Here is a 15,511-nt window from a genome sequence, read left to right as displayed (position 1 = left end):
CGGTTTTGCCTCCCACCAACTGGAGTCCGTTTCTCTATTCTCCCATGGATCTGCTGGCTCCTCTGGACGGCCAGAAACAAACTGATCTTCGAGGATAAAACGAACCGCCCTGGGGAAGTAGTATCAAAAAGCTTAGCCATGGCTCTCGAATGGGAACAAGCCCAAGAGAAGAAGCAGGACCATACACCTCCCCAAGTACCGATTAGGACCCCTCCGACACCGATAACAAGGCCACCATCGGAGATCTCCTGCTTTGTCGATGCCGCTTGGGATGCAAGATCAAAGAGATCGGGTGTTGCATGGCGAATCTCCAGGAATCAACCGCACCTCCGCCTCTCAGGAACTCAAATCTTTGAAGCCGTCTCATCTCCTCTAGTCGCCGAATCGCTTGCGCTTCTAACCGGAATCAAACAGACGCTCCAAATGGGATTTCAATCAGCCGCCTTCTACTCGGACTGCCAAACGCTCACTAGAGCAATCAACTGCAAAAACCAGATCATAGAGATCTTTGGTGTTCTTCACGACATCGATCACTTCTCTTCTCGTTTTTCTTCTATCTCCTTCCAGTTTGTCTCCCGTTCTCAGAACGGAGAAACTGATGCTTTAGCCAAGCGGGCCCTTAAGGTCCACGTTTCTTCTTTGCCTTCTTTGTAAGCTGGGCCAGGCCCAAGACTCTTCTCTTCCTGCTTTATTTAAATTAACCGTTGCCCAAAAAAAAAAAAAAAAAAAAAAAAGATGTCGATTATTCAAATAACGTGTTATTTGTGTATTAATATCTAATGTATAAAGATTACATTATATAAGTCCACTCATATTATTTACATGTCATAAAATGCGCAAATTTTGATGTACCATGTTATGCTACTATGTAAACAATAGAACAATTCATTCATTCATCAAATACATCTATAGTTCGCCATGCATGTAATCAGTTACTTATAATTGTATATAATTATTTAGAGCGTTAAAAGCTAATGTTTCCATGCATGGATTTCAAAATGAATATATCCTAAAGGTTCATTTCGAAAATGCGTTATAATGTGTAGTAATTGTGTACCCTGCATTTTCATATCTAAGCAATGTTTCATATTGGTGGTTTCCTAATTGTCTCTGTTATTTTCTGGTTTGCAAATTAACTTTCTAACATCTCTAATCACTAGAGGTAAAGGAAACATATAAACATAACTCTTTTTTCTTTTTTACATTGAGAAAAAAGGACTTTTAAAAGTCATCATAAAACTCTCCGGCAACGAGCCTTAGAGAGAAAAAAAAAACACAAAACATAAAGAGCACAAGACTCCAAAACAACTAACAAGATTCACCACAGAAGAACAAAACACTTTGCTTCTTCTGCGAAAACAACACACCTAAAACAACTTTCTGAACACCGGAGAAACTCACCGGAAAAAAAAAAGAAGATAAAACTGTCTTGAATCATCACTTTGCTTTCTTGAGAAGAACAGTGGTTCTAAAAACGGCATCGTCACGGATAAAACTCCACCAAAGATAAGAGAGAGGGATCCCTGCAGTTCGCCAAAGAGCATGAGCATCAACATAGCCTTTGTAAGGAGGGAAGTCAAGCATTCTCAGACACATTGTGAGTATGCTCGAGACAAAGAAAGCTCTTAGCTTCCACTTCGATGGATGCGACGTTAAAGCCGCCCATAAACCCCACATCACTAGCTCTACTCCTCCTATACCGTATATAACCTTCCGGTGAAGCCCTATCGAGTTATAGAGACTGAGAAAGTGACATGCATTTTGAAAAGAAAGAGAGCCCTAAGAAGCTAAGAAGATCATACCTTCATCAAGGTTGTAGAAATTTAGGTAGATGATATGAGTTGCTACAAGTGCGAGAACAGGTGCAGTAACCATGACTTTGGCAGACTGATCATGTATGCTGAAAGACCGTATTACAGCTAGAACTAGCGTATACCCGGCTAATACTGTAGCTGAAGAGTAATCTAGCCTCTTTGTCAAGTCAACATCTCTATATACAAAATTCAAAGAAAAAAAAAAGTTAAGTCTAACTTGACGAGTTTTTGACAATTTATGGGATTATGAAAATTTTAATTAAAGAATAATGGCACAATTTTTTATTTTAGCGTATGGTATTATGAAATTTTTTTTAAAAAAATGTTACACTGGCATTGTCTAGGAGTAGAGATTGGAACATGGAGATAGACGGGTGTTACCTGCTGTGACAAACACCACTCCAGAAGAGTGCATTCATTACAATGATTGCATAGATATGCAACAATCCGTTATACTCGTAGTAAGTTTTCCGGTTAAGCTGGAGAGGCAAGTGATAGTAAACCAGGATGAAATATGAGACCCATCCATGGAACTGTATTGCAAGGTCTAGAGCAGATAAAGCAACGGAGACAGGTTCCTGAAGATGTAGTAAATATATATAAATATGAGGAACAATACTGCTAAACATTTGTTTCTTGAAGATGAGACATTACCTGAATGCCATAGACATGTTTGAGTGGCCATTTACCAAAGTACTTGGTAGGTTTCTCACCGTCTCTTTTCCTCTCTTCTTCTCTAGTCATCATGCATTCGTATTGACAATCACTTTGACAATCCCACTGCTTCCATCGCAGGTAAAGTGGCTCTTGCATGTACCATGGACCGTCAACGGCTTTTCCATCAGCTGAAAAAAATTTACATTGGTGAAAGCAAGTATCTCCCACGCATCCAGTTTTCTGACATTGATCAACACATGACCTGTACACCAATTATCATATCAACACTGCTTTGTTAAGAAAATACATTAAAGCAGCCTATTGGTCGCAACTGAAAGTAGTGGAATCAATGAGCAAAGAGAGTAATCTTTACAGAATGACATACTGCTAACCTCTCAAAACTAAGTTATTAGCATTTCCAGGACACATGTATAAGATGTTATTACAACGAAGCCCTATCTCTAATTAGGCAACAATACATCAACCGATCTATCAATGAAACCTTGGTAACAAGTTCTAGATTTTTCCCATTGAGCTCTGACATGGCCTACATATGTTACCTTTTTAATCATTCCAACAAAAACAATGACTCATACAGTTTAAAAAAATCAAGGGCTTGTGGAAACACACACACACAAAAGATTTCATTCTATAACGTGTTGCAACTCTCACCACAAGAGTTTGCAAAAAAAAAAGATCTGGAAAAGTCAACCACATTAGTTATAATCTTTTTCACCACTCCTTCCTACTTTGTGGCTCCCTAATCTCCCTTACTTTTTTTTCTACCAAACCCCTTTGAAGAAAATCATCCCTTACCTAACAAAGCAAAATCTGTTTCTTTTTTTTCCCTTCCTAAAAAGGTATTAAATTCTACAAAACAGAAAAGAGTATTGTAATGAACTCGAAATCAGTAACTGAATCTAACGGTCGTCTCTCAAGAGTAATCCAAACGAACTAAAAATAAATAAAGCAAAAATCATCGAACTAAAGAATACAAAACAAAAGGTTTCTTGAGGAGACTTACTTGTATAGAGGATCAGAATCTCCTTCACTCGCTTCCAGTGTCCAAACAAGACACAAGACAAGAACAACAACCCATAGCAGATTTCGCGCCATCCTATTATCAAAGGACAGACACAGGGAGCAGAGGAGGGGGGGGGGGAAAGAGAGAGAGAGAGAGAGAGAGAGAAGAAAGAAGAAGGAAGAGTTTGGTTCTTCTTTCTTCTTCTTGTTTTTGGTCTAGAGGGAAGAAGACTTATAAGTCGGTGGGAAGATGATCGGAGAAAGTGAACTTCTTCTTCTTGTCCATCAAATCTCTGACTCGGAGACAGGTGGTGGATGCATCATCGAGCGAAACAGAGAGATGAGAGAGAAGAAAGAAGATCTAGCTACAGCAATGGAGAGAGAGAGAGATATCCCGTGAGCCTAAAGGAGTAGAAGCGCGTGGCGAAAGAGAGAGAGACGCGTGGAGCACTGTAATAAATAGTATCACAGAAGTCTTTAATACGTAACTACCACTCATTTGTCAGAGAGTTGCATCTTTACCATCTCCAAGTTAAAAAAATCGAACATCTGACAACACTTTATTCTGCGATATGTTGTTATTAGTGTTTCATAAATAGCAAAAGCTGACCTCGTTTACAAAGTTAGTGATTACATAAATTATTCTGCATTCAAAAGTAAATCTTCATCGTACTTAAAATATCGTACAAAAATAACAGATTGAAGTGCAGATATTTTTCCAATAAACGATTTTGTGGAATTAATTATTCTCAATCGTTAACAAAATATAGCTTTCTACAAACATTATTTTCTTGGATGATAGAGAAATAACTAATCAAACTCTTATTTATATTTTTTCAAAAAACACTTATTTATTATGCTATCTCTATTTTTATATCTAAAATTAAATAGTAAGTTATGGGAATATACGTGACAGCACGATGTTTTACAGCCTCACCTTCATGTAATGCGCGTGTGAAAGAGAATCGGTCCGAGAAATGTTTGGAGTAAAATATTTCATTTTTGTTGATGATTAGCTGTTTTTCGTAACTATTAATAAATAATTTAATTTGTACTAACACTAATACTATACATTTTTTAAAACAGTATTACACATTAGTCCCTGCCAAAATAGATATAATGAACATAAAGTCAAACAAAATCAGTGGTTTTTAGATTTTGAGTTGCGATCTTAATTGCATCGAGTGATACGACACACACAAAATCAGTATGGGTCCAATCATTATTATCCTAGAAGAAAATAAATATTTTCTGAAACGTGGAAGATCAAACATACGTATTATGTTATACTTTGTAATAAGTTCTTTATCAGTACGAGGAAGATTTTATTCTGTTTTCCAAAACTCGTATCTTTTCTGAAATTTATATGAGTTTTTTTCTCTCCTAAACTCCAATTTACTTCCAATGGTCCCAGGCAACTGAAACTTTAAAGGAAACTGGGAAGGAGAAACAATGAAACACATAAATAAGCTGAAAATTGGAGTTAAGTATATTCGAGTTTTTTTGACAATTTTTTGAGTTATTTATGTTTCTGTTTTGAGTATTATTTTTTTATCTTAATTATTTAAAAACAAGAACTAGAAGGTCTTCTGAGATATGCTCATATTTTAATATGCTGATGTATGGAGTACTGTCTTTTTAGAGCAAATAACGTCTTTTCTTTTTTCGTGACACCTCATCTGCAGTATTTCAATCAAATTCCACTAGAAACATAATCAATAGGAATGTCTATAACATTTGGTTGAAAATTTTATAAACAAACAAGTCCTGAGATATGTGTTATTTTCACATTCAAGCTGTAATTTGTTTTTATGTGTTTATTCAACTTTTCCAAAATCATCCACTCTTTCTAAAATATGCCTGTTTATGTGTTTTATACATATCAAAAATATATTAAATTTTTGTATTGCTTTTTCTATTTACTAATTTCTAATAATTTTATCCCAATAAATAATTTTATTTTTGAATTTTATAATTTATCATTATTAAATAACAAAAATGCCTAAAAACATGAAACATGTATTTTGAAAAAAAAATATTTTTCTAAAACAATTTACTAGTATAAGATTTTAAAACATTGTTTACTTACATTTAATTTGATTAATACATAAAATGTAAATGATTATCATCAAGAACCGGCGACTGAAATAACAGCTTGTAGATCGGCGAGACACTCCGACGGGAGAGAGAGGAACGTGTTCATAAACAAATCGTCAACAGTCTCAACTCTCGCAACGCCGACGAGCCTACACTTTCCTTCTCCGTCCATCCTCTCTCCTCTCCCTCTCTTCTTCTCTCCTATAGACTCCTCCGTCGTCAACACCGTTTTCACCACCAATGGCGGAGCTCTGTATATCCCACCTCCCGCCGTGAAACAGAACTTAGCAGTGAACTCCAGCTCCACCTTCAAATCATTCAAATGCATAACTGTAGAATTAGAAAATATGAATATTATTGAGTTGTTATGTTTTTTTGGGTAAAATATTGAGTTGTTAAAATTTTGGTAAAATATTATTGAGTTGTATATATATACGAGACAAACATATTTTAATTGGTGTTAAGAAAAACTATTTTAATTATAAATATAACTTATCTAAAGTATATATTAAAATTATTTAATCCATATAGGGCTGGGCAAAAAATCCGAACCCAAAAAATCGAACCGAACCCGATCCGAAAAAGTAGCACCGAACCCGAACCGAAATTGATTAAATATCCGAACGGGTTCAAAATTTCGGTATTTAAAGAACCGAAACCGAATCCGATCCGAACCGAAATATTTTGGACACCCGAATGTATCCGAAATAAATTTATATACTTAAATATATACATTATTTTTATATATAATGTATATTAAAAATATTAAAAAATATATAAGATACCTTTAAGTTTTCCAAAATACTCGGAAAATATATGCAAATAGTCAAAAGTAAATGTTTAAAATAGCTAAAGTATATTGAAAACACCAAAATAGTTAAATATCTATTGATTCTTTATCTAAATATTCAAAGAAAACCAATTTATATTTTAAATTAAGGTATTTTGACATATATGTTATGAAAATTTATATGTAATATATTATCTTTTTTATAGATTTTGAAAATTTAAAGTATATAATGAATTTTGAAAATTTAAAAACATTTTAAATGGGTTATCCGAACCCGAACCGAACCCGCAAAGATCCGAACCGAACCCGAACCGAAATTTAGAAATATCCGAATGGGGCTGAAATCTTTGACCCCGAAAACCCGAAACCCGAATGGACTGAACCGAAACCCGAATAGGTATCCGAACGCCCAGCCCTAAATCCATATCACAATAAAATTTTTATAATATTCTTCTATTTGAATTTAGTAGAAAAGAAAAAAAGAACTTAAACAAAAAAACATGAAGGTTTTATTATCTGATCATGGAAATTTATACCTTGCCGGAATCTTGGTCGATGGTTCCTTGGAATATCTCCGGAGCTATGTCGATTTTAAGAAACGGCGGTAATGGTAAGCCAAGAAACTTCGTGGTTTGGTTTGTAAGAGAAGGAATGTAAAGAGTGTCCACATCGAAACTAACGGACAGTTCAGAGTTTGGTGTTCGGTTCTTTTCACCACCGTCGACGTCGACGCACCGGGCAGTTCCGGAGCCGGAGCCTCCTTGAGGAGAATATTCGAAATCGGGGTATCTTGAGATGCTAAGCTTACCTGTTCCAATAGTCTTGAAACTGACAGTGTAGAGGTTACTTGAGAGCTGTGTTGTGTTGGGTTTAGAGCTTAGGGAGTTTGAAACTAGTTTGATTTGGTTTGGTGATTTGTGGTTAGAACTGTATCTTCTTGGGGATGTGTAGATTGTTGTTAATGAGTTTATTCTTGTTGAAGCCATTGTCTCTCGCTCTTTGTTTTAACAGTGTGTTTGTGATGATGAATTAATTTGATAAAGGAAAGACAGAGTTGAAGAAGGCAATCTTATCGTCAGAAAAAAAATTTGTGGCTAGTTTCTGATGTTCATCCTTCACCTTGCAATTGTGTATTTTTTTTTTTTTTTAAAAATCGTATAATGGGCTAAAAGAAATATTACATGCATGGCCCACAAAAGGTTTACGGGTTAACTTAACATCATTCAATCTTGGGCTCAATATATCTGTGAACTGTGGAAAACCGAGAATTTGTTTCTGTTCAAGTGAACTACTCTTGAATTATGTTGGTCTTTTACTGAACATTGTAATCGTTTTCTGTTTCCAATTAACAAGACATCAGTTTTGTTTTTGTCCGGTTTAAATAAATTTATATCAGAAAAAAATTATAGCAAATGGAAATATGGTTGAGTTGTAATCAGGGCCCAAGTTAGAGAGGGCATACTTGGTGCATGCACCCATTCATTTTTGTATTTTCAAAATTTCTAAGGCAAAATTACATAAATTTAGCTACATAATTTTGAAAACACCTTTAGTGCACCATGTATCTGATTTTCATTAGTTTATGCTCTCATTATAGTTAACCTCTAAATGCGACCCTGGTTATACACCTATTGAGTTGTAAGTGAAAGACTAACTACAGTACTATATATACTACTATTAGTTGGAAACTGGCTGTATGGATAGGATAATTAAGAAAATCGAGTATGTAATATTAAATAAATTCTTGAAGTTTTCATCTCCTACCATACTATTATAAAAATCTACAAACACCTGGACAAACACCAAAGGAAGACTTGGCCAGAATCCCTTTCTATTTGGTCATGCAAAACATGTTTTGAGGTGAGTCTATCTCCACTATCTCGCATCCACTCAGTCTCAAACACACACGATTATGCTTTATATATTACAAAAGCTATAGAAAATACTATGAATCTATAAGTTATTATAGCGATGCATTAAAAAACATGTGTGAATCTATCAAATCTTATTTGCCCATTTATAATATCTAATCTTAGATAATCGACCGAGTCTAAAACCATCCACGGCAACCTTTTAACGTAGTACGCAGACTATTAATCTTTTTAAGTTGGCAATATTGAAACCTTTTAGTTGTATTACGCAGAAAATTAATCTTTTTGACATGCTTACATGTAAAACAAGATACCATTATCGTTTTACAGGTCAGCAGACCCTTTTTTTTAACACCATGGGTCATCGGACTTTATGTACTGATACTGACAGTCTCCTAAAAATATTATGAAAGTATTAAACTTTAGCTGAGGTATCAATATTGCCACAGCTTAGAGTATCTCCAATTGCACATTATTTTTCTTTTATAATTTACATAAAAATAAATAATTCTAGTAAAAATAACTTTTGTTCTAATAATATACTCTATAATAAAGTTACTCTATTATAGAATGAAACACAGAAGAATTTCATTTTTTCAATCTAAATATAGAGTTACTTTTTAATTATAATATAAAACTCTATTATAGAGTAAGATATAGAAGAATGTCACTTTTTAATTATACATGGTACACTTTATTATAGAATGTACTATTGAAACAAAAGTTATTATATAATAGAATTACTTAATTTTTGTGTAAATTATAGAACAAAAATAGTGTGTCATTGGAGATGCTATTAGTCGACCCAATCTATACTATCTTTTCACGACCAAAACTATACTCAATCTAAAAAACAGAAAAAAACACCAACACCAAATTGTACAAAAACGAAAGCCAAATAGTGGGTGGTTGCAAATTTATAAAATTTTAACTCTTAAAAAGAGCCACAACCATTTTAAATCTAAATATTGTATGGTATTTTGATACTTTTATAACGTTTTCATGCGCCAACGTGTGTGTGCGAATGAAACAGTTAATGGATGTTTATTTATATTATATAAAAATGAAGATTTTCTGCCGTTGTGGCAAATATAAGCCTATAGAATTGGGACTGCTTTTGTAGAATATGGACCAACCAATATGACTTTGTCAAATTTCATCTTAACCGTTGGTCCTCGCTCCTATGATAGGAGTCCTATCGGTTTACTCATTTTCCGCACGCCATTAACGATAAAGATTCCCATATTTTTCATCGTCAATGCTTTCCTAATCTCAGCCATACTTTCCCTAACACTATTGCGAAAAAGATTATGAGCTTTCACCGTTTTACGCCACCCTAGCAAGATGCTTTTTATGCTAACCTAAAAAAGATATTATATTTCCTCATTGCATTTTTATTTCAGTTCTCGAGTTTAATAGTCTCTATCATCATTCGTAATTTTTTTTTGTTATTGTTTTGGATTAAAATTTAAAAGTTAAAACATATGTTATCTGTTAGATGAATCAAATCCACCATCTGCTCTGTGTATGTGTGTTGGCTAGACGTTTTTTTTTCACTTTTATTTTGCAAGGTTTTTACAACGTACTTCTTACGTTATTGCTGAAAGGGTCAAGATTAGGAGATTAGGAGACTTTGCAACGCATTTATCATTATATGGAAATTCAATAAGATGCGATGTATAGCCGTAATGGAGAAATACATTTTTCTTCAAACTATCATAACATATAATGCTGCTCTCTCGCTTCAATGATTCCTAACAAGTTTAAATCTAATATACTTACTTAACATAATACATAATTGAACACTTTCAATTAATTATATAAATTTCTAAATCATCTGCTTCCGTTAAATTTTATGATTGGAATATACGCGACAGGTGACAACCGATTAGATGACAATTGGTTAAAATTTTAAAAATCCAAAATATGAATAATAGAGTCGAAAATACGTTGACAAAAACCAGAATATTGATCACTGGTGAACCACTTGTTCTAAATGAATATAGTGTTTTGTAATTTTGAAAGTCATGCATACTATCTTGAGGTTGATTAAGTAATCAAAAAGGTAGTTGGAGCGTTGGCTTTTGTGGAAGTAATAGCATAACTTATGTGACATTCAATGGCGGCTATTTTGGAAGGCTACGTTTCTCTCAAGTCTTAAACCCCGATTCTCCATTTTTTCCTTGCTAATACGATAACATAAAATTAAACTATAATACTTTTAATCTTTAGCAATATATTCATCAAGAGTGTTGGCTGATATAGACACAAATTTATACTACTTACCAGAACAAAACAAAAATAAACTCATATAATAATCAGTGATAAGGATATATAATGACAGATGAATATTTAGAGAAAGTGGCTAAAAGTAACGTCTCCTTCAGTGTGTCACGGCCGTTGGCCTGCACCAACAAAAGACCACCCAACCAACACAATACAACACAAGTATACAACACAACACAGAAACCCCCTCAACTGAAAAGACGATATTACCCTCACCTCTCTCACCAATATAAATATACCCACTCGGGCGTATGTTAAGATACAAATCCAATTTAATATTCATTCCCAAAACGTAAGAGCTTTTTAGTGGAAAGACATGAGAGGTTCAAGAACAGCATCTTCAGACATGAGTGCTTGGTGTTCTGCTGTTGTGTTATTGTCTCTAATATTTCTGTTATCTGTTCGCGAAAACAACGCTTCTAACTCGCTCAGAGGGTCTCAGTTCTCAGAGAAACCTTGCGAGGAGATTTACATCGTCGGAGAAGGAGAAACGCTTCATACCATCGGCGATAAATGTGGCGACCCGTTTATAGTTGAACGAAACCCGCATATCCACGACCCTGACGATGTTTTCCCAGGTCTTGTTCTCAGGATTGCACCTTTTTACTTCTCCAGAAAAGTGTAAGATATATATATACAAAGAGTTATTTTGTTTTTTTCTTTAAATTTTGTTTGAAGCATACGTTTTTCCTTTGTAATTAGTATGTATTTTATGTATATATACTAAAAGAATTCCGAAACAAATACATATATTTGAAAGAAACAGAGCAAAAGCAGAGTATACAGTGAGTTTGCTTATTCATGTTTTGAGGTGTTAAATGTTCATTTTGACATGTTTTGTGGTGTACATGATATTAGTAAATACTTTATGGGTTTGATCGATAATATCGATAAATAAAAAAGTCGCTGATCAGTGCAATCTCGAAACGCCAAGCTAGGAAAAGTCAACGTATTTGTACAAACTGACAGAATTAAAAGGTGTTTCGTTATTGTAAAATCTAAACTAAACATTAACCTTTGCTATTCCCTTTGAAAATTATTCTTCAACTTGCAGAAGCAGAATCATCGTAATCAAAGACTAAACTGATTATCTAGCTGAATCGTGTTATATATAAAGAAGATGTATCTTTCTTATAATACTTAGACGAAAGAATGAATTTAATTGAAATACATTATATTTGTAATCAACGTTAATTGGCCAAAAACAATGTGAATCCTAGTAATTTGGCAGAATGTGATGATCTCTTTGATCGTGATTATATCAAATTATCAAGAAGAGTGCGACTTTCGGCTAAATCGACTTTCGACTCCAGTTATATATCTCGGAGCTCCATGCATGATTGTCTCTCATGCGACAATCTGAAGAAGATTTAACCAAAAACCTTAAGAAAAATCGTCCAAGCCTTTTCGCAATTAGGCTATTAAAAATATTTTGCATTAAATACAAATCTGCCTTAATTTCTAATCCTTTTTTGACCAGCAACTAATAACGACACACATAAACTAAATATGTCGTCATATCCCATAAACAGCTTCTAAACTCAACACAAAAATTTTACAATAAAATTTTAAAACAACATCATTACTGTTAATGTCGCCATAGTCTCTTCAAGAATTACACAAGTTTCCATCTTTAGGGCCTAAGGTTTATAACAAAATTCTTATATATATATAATATATATATAAGCAGCGTGAGTTTTTCACTGTTACAAATCTCACAAAAAGTGAAAAAAAGAAACACTAACGTGCACCATAAGCCAAAGATGGGTCGCTTCCAAAAAACCCTAGTTTCAGCTTTCGTTTTCTTTTTGTTTATTCTACCTCTTATAATCTCAGCCACTGAGGAAGAAAACGAATGTGGTGGATCCAACGGAGGAGGCTCTGCTGCGGAGAAGGCGACGGTTCTTAAGTACAAGATAGGAGCGTTCTTCTCTATCTTAGTAGCCGGAGTATTAGGAGTCTGTTTACCTATCTTCGGCCTCAAGTCAGAGAGCAACTTTTTCATGTTCGTCAAGGCATTCGCCGCCGGAGTGATTTTAGCCACCGGTTTCGTCCACATTCTTCCAGATGCCACCGAGAGTCTCACGAGTCCATGCCTCGGAGAAGAGTCATCATGGGGTGATTTCCCTATGACGGGTTTGGTAGCCATGGCTGCAGCGATTGTGACCATGTTGATTGAGTCTTTTGCTTCAGGGTATTTGAACAGGTCTCGTTTGGAGAATGGGGATAAGACGTTGCCGGTGAGTACCGCTGGTGATAAGGAGGAGCATTCGCATATTGGTTCTGCTCACACTCATGCCTCACAAGGACATTCTCATGGCTCTCTTCTTGTCCCTCAAGATGATCTGAGGAAAAAGATTGTAACTCAAGTAAGTAAAATCACAAAACCCATATATTTAGTTAATATTTAAACATTTCTTGATTATGAATAAAACTATTTTCTTTAGATTATAAACACACTTGCTAATTACTGTTTTTTTTAATAAAGACTTGCTAATTAGTATTGATCTCATGTTCTTTATTTTTCTTATGGTGTTAGGTACTGGAATTGGGGATTGTTGTTCACTCAGTGATAATAGGAATATCTCTGGGAGTATCTCCGAGTGTAAGCACAATCAAGCCTCTCTTGGCTGCAATAACTTTCCATCAACTGTTTGAAGGTTTTGGTCTTGGTGGTTGCATCTCTGAGGTAATCTTAAAACCTAGTCTCTCCTATTTATGATTCTATCACCATACTGATAATTAAATAAACAACTTACGTTTTTTTTTTGTGTAGGCAAAGTTTGAAATTAAGAAAATTTGGATTATGGTGTTGTTGTTCTCACTCACGGCACCAGCAGGGATCGGAATTGGTATTGGAGTGGCAGAGATTTACAACGAGAATAGCCCAATGGCACTAAAAGTATCAGGTTTTCTTAATGCTGCAGCGGCTGGAATCTTGATTTACATGTCCCTTGTTGATTTGGTAGCTCCACTTTTCATGAACCACAAAGCTCAGAGTAGTATGAAGATACAATTAGCTTGTAGCTTTTCTCTTATTCTTGGTGCTGGTTTAATGTCTCTTCTAGCTGTTTGGGCTTGAAGTTACTTGGGCTTGCAAATTACACATGTTTTAGTTTCTTGAGCATTTTTAGAGATAATCAATTACATTTTGTCGTCTCAGATTTTAATATAATGATATATCAATCAATTTCTAACAAGATGTTATCAATTCTTGATGGAAATCTCTTGAATGGGTATGAGAAATAGAATGTAAATCTAGAAGCCTAAGCCTATGATGGCTCATGACGTAGAATGCAAGGAAACATGAGCAGCAACTAAATGGAAGACAAAGCAAATCACTCTACAACCTGCAAAACAAGAAGCAAGAGTGAGATATGGAGTAATGAGTCAAATGATACGAACAACTTTGGCTCATCATAAAATCATAAAATCATAAAATTAAGTGATCACGTTCTTGTTGAAACGATCCGTTTTCATCTTCTGGATATTCGTGGAATAACCCTTCAAATCGGATATGCCATCATCAGTTTTTTTTTTATTCCAATTCTTCCACTTTCACATTTATTATCACTCTACAGATGAATCATCTTCAGTCAAATATAAAGTCTGGATTCTTTTATTTTTTAAGGGAAAAATAATTCTAGTACTCACCGCATATGAAAACTACGAATATGTTACATACTTACTTGTGTGTGCATGTGTAGTAGTAGAGACATACCTTCGAACCTGGGTGGGTAAAAAAAATCCTTGAGTGGCTTCATTATGAAGCAAAGAAATGAGGGGCATGATCAGAAGCAGCAAAGCATAATCAAAAGGCAACACTTCGAAAAAAGGAAAATGGGGATGGATATCCATGGAATAACCCATCAAAAGCATCTCATCTTTTCTATCCATCACTCAAATGTCAAAAAGTCACCATTTTTTAATACTAAAACTTATATAGGTATATATACTGAGCCTATGAGTCCATAAGTAACCAAGCAACCTTCTCTCGTAGCAAAAACAGAAGAAGCCACAATGGAGGAGAGAGTTAATAATAAGCAGAGCAGTAATAGGGCATCTTTCTATTGGCACGCGACTATGCCATTTGCTCTTTTTGTGTTCTTGGTGGCTTATTGGCTTTGTCACTTGCCAAAGGAGAGTTGCCCTGTCACTGCTTCCGCTTAAACACAATCTGCAAGCCTGTTCCACTTAACTTTCATTTCAACATGTCCAAGAACTCATATTGATGGATGTACTTGAGTAAGTTTTCACTTCCAGTTTGTGTTTGTGATGTTCATATTGATGCATGTTCCACTTATCTTGTGTTTCCTTTGAGTTTTTGATGTTCATTGTCTGTGGCTTTGCTGTTGTTCGTAATCTATTGTGTTTTGTTGTCGTTGTTGTCTTCTGCTACTAGTTCCCTCTGTATTGTCTGTCAAAAATTGTAAAGTTGGTATAGTATTTAACATTTTAACAAAAAAAAAAAAAGTTCTCACTTTCAGCATTTTCTTGTGCTTCTTTTCTCTTACCTGAAAACTTCTCATAGTCCTATAATTAGTGAGAATTCTAAACATATACTGAAAATGCTGGTAAATGATCCATGGAACCATAAACATTAGAAATAAATCAGGAGAAAGCGACTGCAGCAATTCTTTGGGTCATGTTTGATCTGCTATCTAAATGGGCCTTTGGGCTTGATTCGTTAAAGATTTCGATGATATGCATATTGTGGTTTGGTTCGAAACAAACTTGGACGGGTTTTACTGGAAGTCTAGAACATGAATCCCAGATCCATTTTGGATTAGAACAACTTCATATATTCTTTTTATAAATTAGAAAAGCAAAAATTTCCATTAATCAACATAGGAGAATATACGAGGTTTTCTAGGATTGTATGGTTTCTTTAGAAAATACGGAAAACAAAAGCTTTTGAAGGCGTGAATAAGCCTTCTCATGACACACTGTAGTGAGATACACTCGAAATTTAT

General features: G+C 34.6%; 5 protein-coding genes across 5 annotated transcripts; 3 read left to right on the top strand and 2 right to left on the bottom strand.

The window, feature by feature from the left end:
- The first annotated feature begins 138 nt into the window (after positions 1–138).
- LOC108807837 (uncharacterized) lies at positions 139–654 on the top strand. The gene has a single exon (XM_018580078.2). It carries the CDS (start codon positions 139–141, stop codon positions 652–654), a length of 516 nt encoding a protein of 171 aa, XP_018435580.2.
- Positions 655–1,163: 509 nt separating this feature from the next.
- LOC108836882 (uncharacterized) lies at positions 1,164–3,884 on the bottom strand. Its single transcript, XM_018609980.2, has 5 exons — positions 3,496–3,884; positions 2,469–2,733; positions 2,196–2,392; positions 1,803–1,990; positions 1,164–1,724 (listed from the first exon to the last, which is right to left on the bottom strand). Exons 1-5 carry the CDS (start codon positions 3,585–3,587, stop codon positions 1,438–1,440), a joined length of 1,029 nt encoding a protein of 342 aa, XP_018465482.2. The 5' UTR covers positions 3,588–3,884; the 3' UTR covers positions 1,164–1,437.
- A 1,609-nt stretch (positions 3,885–5,493) lies between these two features.
- On the bottom strand, positions 5,494–7,486 carry LOC130496183 (uncharacterized). The gene is made up of 2 exons (XM_056988033.1): positions 6,918–7,486; positions 5,494–5,898 (listed from the first exon to the last, which is right to left on the bottom strand). The coding sequence occupies exons 1-2, from the start codon at positions 7,365–7,367 to the stop codon at positions 5,623–5,625; spliced, it is 726 nt and encodes a 241-aa protein (XP_056844013.1). The 5' UTR covers positions 7,368–7,486; the 3' UTR covers positions 5,494–5,622.
- Positions 7,487–10,793: 3,307 nt separating this feature from the next.
- On the top strand, positions 10,794–11,371 carry LOC130496035 (uncharacterized). The gene has a single exon (XM_056987771.1). The coding sequence runs from the start codon at positions 10,855–10,857 to the stop codon at positions 11,161–11,163; it is 309 nt and encodes a 102-aa protein (XP_056843751.1). The 5' UTR covers positions 10,794–10,854; the 3' UTR covers positions 11,164–11,371.
- Positions 11,372–12,279: 908 nt separating this feature from the next.
- On the top strand, positions 12,280–13,683 carry LOC130496350 (probable zinc transporter 12). The gene is made up of 3 exons (XM_056988367.1): positions 12,280–12,907; positions 13,078–13,227; positions 13,315–13,683. Exons 1-3 carry the CDS (start codon positions 12,302–12,304, stop codon positions 13,618–13,620), a joined length of 1,062 nt encoding a protein of 353 aa, XP_056844347.1. The 5' UTR covers positions 12,280–12,301; the 3' UTR covers positions 13,621–13,683.
- The last annotated feature ends 1,828 nt before the right edge of the window (positions 13,684–15,511 follow it).

Source organism: Raphanus sativus, chromosome 6 (genome assembly GCF_000801105.2).
Source record: "Raphanus sativus cultivar WK10039 chromosome 6, ASM80110v3, whole genome shotgun sequence".
Lineage (NCBI taxonomy): Eukaryota > Viridiplantae > Streptophyta > Magnoliopsida > Brassicales > Brassicaceae > Raphanus > Raphanus sativus.
This window is presented reverse-complemented; position numbering and strand designations above follow the sequence as displayed.

Coding starts and splice junctions, on each gene's coding strand:
- LOC108807837 (XM_018580078.2), top strand. CDS start 139: ATGGCTCTCGAATGGGAACAAGCCCAAGAGAAGAAGCAGGACCATACA.
- LOC130496183 (XM_056988033.1), bottom strand. CDS start 7,367: ATGGCTTCAACAAGAATAAACTCATTAACAACAATCTACACATCCCCA. Junction 5,899..6,917: donor TCGACCAAGATTCCGGCAAG/GTATAAATTTCC, acceptor AATGATTTGAAG/GTGGAGCTGGAGTTCACTGC.
- LOC108836882 (XM_018609980.2), bottom strand. CDS start 3,587: ATGGCGCGAAATCTGCTATGGGTTGTTGTTCTTGTCTTGTGTCTTGTT. Junction 2,734..3,495: donor GATTCTGATCCTCTATACAA/GTAAGTCTCCTC, acceptor ATTGGTGTACAG/GTCATGTGTTGATCAATGTC. Junction 1,725..1,802: donor TTTCTACAACCTTGATGAAG/GTATGATCTTCT, acceptor ATAACTCGATAG/GGCTTCACCGGAAGGTTATA.
- LOC130496035 (XM_056987771.1), top strand. CDS start 10,855: ATGAGAGGTTCAAGAACAGCATCTTCAGACATGAGTGCTTGGTGTTCT.
- LOC130496350 (XM_056988367.1), top strand. CDS start 12,302: ATGGGTCGCTTCCAAAAAACCCTAGTTTCAGCTTTCGTTTTCTTTTTG. Junction 12,908..13,077: donor GGAAAAAGATTGTAACTCAA/GTAAGTAAAATC, acceptor TTATGGTGTTAG/GTACTGGAATTGGGGATTGT. Junction 13,228..13,314: donor TTGGTGGTTGCATCTCTGAG/GTAATCTTAAAA, acceptor TTTTTTGTGTAG/GCAAAGTTTGAAATTAAGAA.